Source organism: Malania oleifera, chromosome 11, assembly GCF_029873635.1.
Source record: "Malania oleifera isolate guangnan ecotype guangnan chromosome 11, ASM2987363v1, whole genome shotgun sequence".
NCBI lineage: Eukaryota > Viridiplantae > Streptophyta > Magnoliopsida > Santalales > Ximeniaceae > Malania > Malania oleifera.
In genome coordinates, this window is record NC_080427.1 from 40,000,711 (window position 1) to 40,004,258 (window position 3,548).

A 3,548-nucleotide genomic window follows, 5' to 3' on the forward strand; every position below is an offset into this window, starting at 1 on the left:
TCCAATTCAAGCGAGCATGCACTAACTGCAACACAGGCCATTGCTTACAAGTTGCTACAACCTGATAAACAAAGGACTGAAATGCCTCAAGTTTCAAATATTCCAACTAATAACATATCAAGCATCTTGACTAGCTCAATTTAACGTCAAGCCTAAATCAAACTGAAAACTAAGATAAAAATAAGACCAGCTCAATTTGAAGTCTAAGAAATCATTCAGCCCAAGAATTAAACAAACGCATTTCAAGCTAGTCATCTCAACATCTTAAAGTTTGAGTTTGGTTGCGCTAATATAACATGCAGCCATATCATAGTTCCTTAAAACATTTATTGCTCTAAATTTCTAATTTCTTTGTAGTTTTGCCTTAAGTTTTGAAGCGTCAATGAATGTAAAGAATTCAAGTTTCTCAAAGTATCTACTGCCATGAATGTATGCCACATAAATATCCCAATGCTTTTCATTTGTGAACCTCATCCTTAAAATCTGCCATAATTCAGAAGCACGGCAAATAAATAACAGTTTAAACTCAAAGAACATGACCCAATATAAAAAAGAAAGATGCACCAACAAAAAACCCTACCTATAACAAGGTCAAACCCCTTTCAGAGAAGGCCACCGCATTATAAAACAAACACTGTCCTTCAATTATGCAGGTAGGAGTCCTGACTCATCACCAGGAAGGCCATTCTTCTGCAAATCCATTATTTCCCCTTTTTGATTGCACCTTTGAGATGAGTTCTTGTTCCTTCTTTTATTTCGCATTTTTAGGGATATCGTAATTAAAATGAAGCCCACTCAAGGCTGAAAATTATTTTCCAGGTGAAATAAACTCATTTCAATAATGGCAACATACATAAAGGATTATGTAGCAAGAGTCGAAGCAAAAGAATGCACCTTCCATGTAACTTGAGCTACAGATGTGCAAAATGGATCAAAATTTGAAAAATTACCTGTCAAAAAGTTCATCAATCTTCAATGGACCCATGTCTTGGCCACTGGTGTTAGCAGCGCAAATGATGCACCGCGTTGCTGTTAAGCAATCACTACTCGCATCTTCAGTCAAAGCTTTTATGAGCAGTATCATATACAGCAACACTAATACACTTCTTTTGAGCCTCAACCTGCATCAAATCATCTCATTCTCACTGGTGCAGAACTTAGTTTTTAAAAGGGGGAAAACTCCCTGATATTGTTGACTCTCACAAATATGCATGTCTAAATATGCATCAGCTCAAATTGCAACAAAAACTCTTCATGAGAAAAATGAAAGCCAATTGTAACAACACATATACTTGAGAAAAGTCATATCGCTGGATGAAGGAAAAAGCTTTTGGTAGGTTGTGATGGATACATAACACGAAAACTACTTAATATATCAAGTAGTGGTAGCTCCTTGCTAGATATTCAGCATAATAATTTGTTCAAAAGCTCCATCCATTTGTAAGAAAATGGATTTGAAAATTACATAAACAAAATAAAATTAGGAAACCATTATATTAACCAACACTCTCTCGCTGTCTAACTCCACACTAGTTAATTATCTGGAGATTGAAAACCATCACAACAGCTGAACCAAACCTCACTTGCACTCAACACCAGCTTCAGCAGCCCGCCGAGGCTTGCTTTTACGCCGGCTCCCATTTTGTCGAAACCCAACGGACTTAACTGAACCATCAACAGCTGATTTGGTCCCAACTCCATTCTCCTCTTTAGCCATATCAGAATTCTCTTTGACCTGCGAGGACCTCTTTCTTTTCCTTCCATTCTCTGTGGCAGCCAGGTTTTTCATATCCTTGACTGGGGTTGAGCCTTTTCCATTCTCTTCTTCTTCTTCTTCTATCTTCTCTGCTTCTTCGTCATCATCTTCAATATCATCCTTCAATGGTTTTTGTGGCCTGCCTCTTCTCTTGTAGGTTGGAATTTTTTCCTCGTCTCCACTCCCAGGATCATCACGAGCAGCTATGACAGTCTGCTTTTTCCCTTTTCCCCTACCTCTACCCATCCTTTGAAAACCTTGTTAAAGAAAATCTCAAACTGAATAAGATTTCTGCAAAGATAGGGAGATTTATTAAAAAGCCTAAATCAACATCGCAACAAATTGCTCCAACAAGTGAAGTGCACAGACTTTTGCAAACTTGTAGGGAAATAACTGATGCCGATTCTCACAACCCAACAGCCTAGTAACAGTTTAGATCAAACCACAAAAATAATCCATAGATTTAAACCAGTTGGGGCTGAAAATTTGACACAGAAGCAACAATTTTAATGAATGGGACAAAATTTTCAGACTAATTAAAACGAAAAAAATGAATAAAAACAAAAGCATTCATCACAAATACAAACAAATCTGTGTCCTTCTAGTCTAACTTATAAATTAGCACAATATAACCGAGAGAGAGAGAGAGAGAGAGAGGAAGAAGAATTACACAAACCAAAGTAAAAAATCTCTACCCAAAAAACAGTAAATGACAAAGTTCTTTTTATTTTTCCTCCCTTTTTCCTCTGTTAGCTATTATTTTTTGGGGTGGATATTGGTTCATTCAGAGACCAAGAATCGAAGGAAAAAGGAAAAAAAGAAACCATAAACCTAAATCATCTTCAAAAACAGCATTCAACAGATTGAAACCGTATAGAAACTCCACATACAAATAGCCAAACAATTTCATTACATTAATCAAACAACAAAACCCAAGTTACCATCACTTAACACAGATGCAGGAAAAGACACAAATCAATAAAAGGGCTGTTCGAACTGAACAAACAATAAACCAACAAAAAAATATATATCTTTAGCGAAACCCACACCATTGCAGAAAACACAGCTTCCTCTCAGATGTGCTGGAGAGAAAAACAACTTCAGAAATGAAGCTAACCTGATTAGAAACTGCGGTGCTTTGCATTTTCAATACAAAACCCATTTCTCAGAATCAGATAATAAAAATCAAGAAATTCCTCAATCGCCACGAATCAAAAGCGTTTCTCGTCTCTGCTCTTGGGTTCAAAAGTAGAAATAGAGAAGACTGATATGAAGGTGAGGAAACTATGATCTGAGCGAGAACTAACGATGACCCAGATCAGGAAAGAACAGAAATTATTAGATTAGAAGATTTGAAAAGAGAAACAAAAGATGGAAGTTCGACGGAACTGATCTCTGCCATCTGAGGTTTTAGAGCTCAACAGAAGGAGCAGAGGCAGAGCGAACTGAATAGAAGAACTGAGGAGGAAAATATAGTAACAAGGGGTGAAAGGATATTTTTTTCCTTGTTTAAGGGCAGTATTGGAAATTACAAATAAATAAATAAACAAGTAAACAGTAAAAAAAAAATTAAAGAGATTTATTTTATCCGACTCACTGACTAGTTTCACAAAAAAAATTAATATTTGTGATTTTGAGAGAAAATGTGACTAAATAGAAATAAATAGATATTATCTTATAACCGATTTTTTATTGCTTAAATTATCACTAATAATTTAATTAGTTCGGGGGTCTTAAAATTTTAGTAATACATTTTTATTATTAATTAATGAGTTTATTTTTTTCTCGAAGT

The 3,548-nt window shown here is 35.5% G+C and overlaps 1 protein-coding gene across 1 annotated transcript; it reads right to left on the reverse strand.

The window, feature by feature from the left end:
* Positions 1 to 1,292: 1,292 nt before the first annotated feature.
* Positions 1,293 to 3,261, reverse strand: LOC131167686 (uncharacterized). The gene is made up of 2 exons (XM_058126520.1): positions 2,874 to 3,261; positions 1,293 to 2,047 (listed from the first exon to the last, which is right to left on the reverse strand). The coding sequence occupies exon 2, from the start codon at positions 2,000 to 2,002 to the stop codon at positions 1,580 to 1,582; it is 423 nt and encodes a 140-aa protein (XP_057982503.1). The 5' UTR covers positions 2,003 to 2,047; positions 2,874 to 3,261; the 3' UTR covers positions 1,293 to 1,579.
* Positions 3,262 to 3,548: the final 287 nt, after the last annotated feature.

Excerpts from the sequence above, each read along its gene's own strand:
- LOC131167686 (XM_058126520.1), bottom strand. The coding sequence starts at position 2,002 with ATGGGTAGAGGTAGGGGAAAAGGGAAAAAGCAGACTGTCATAGCTGCT.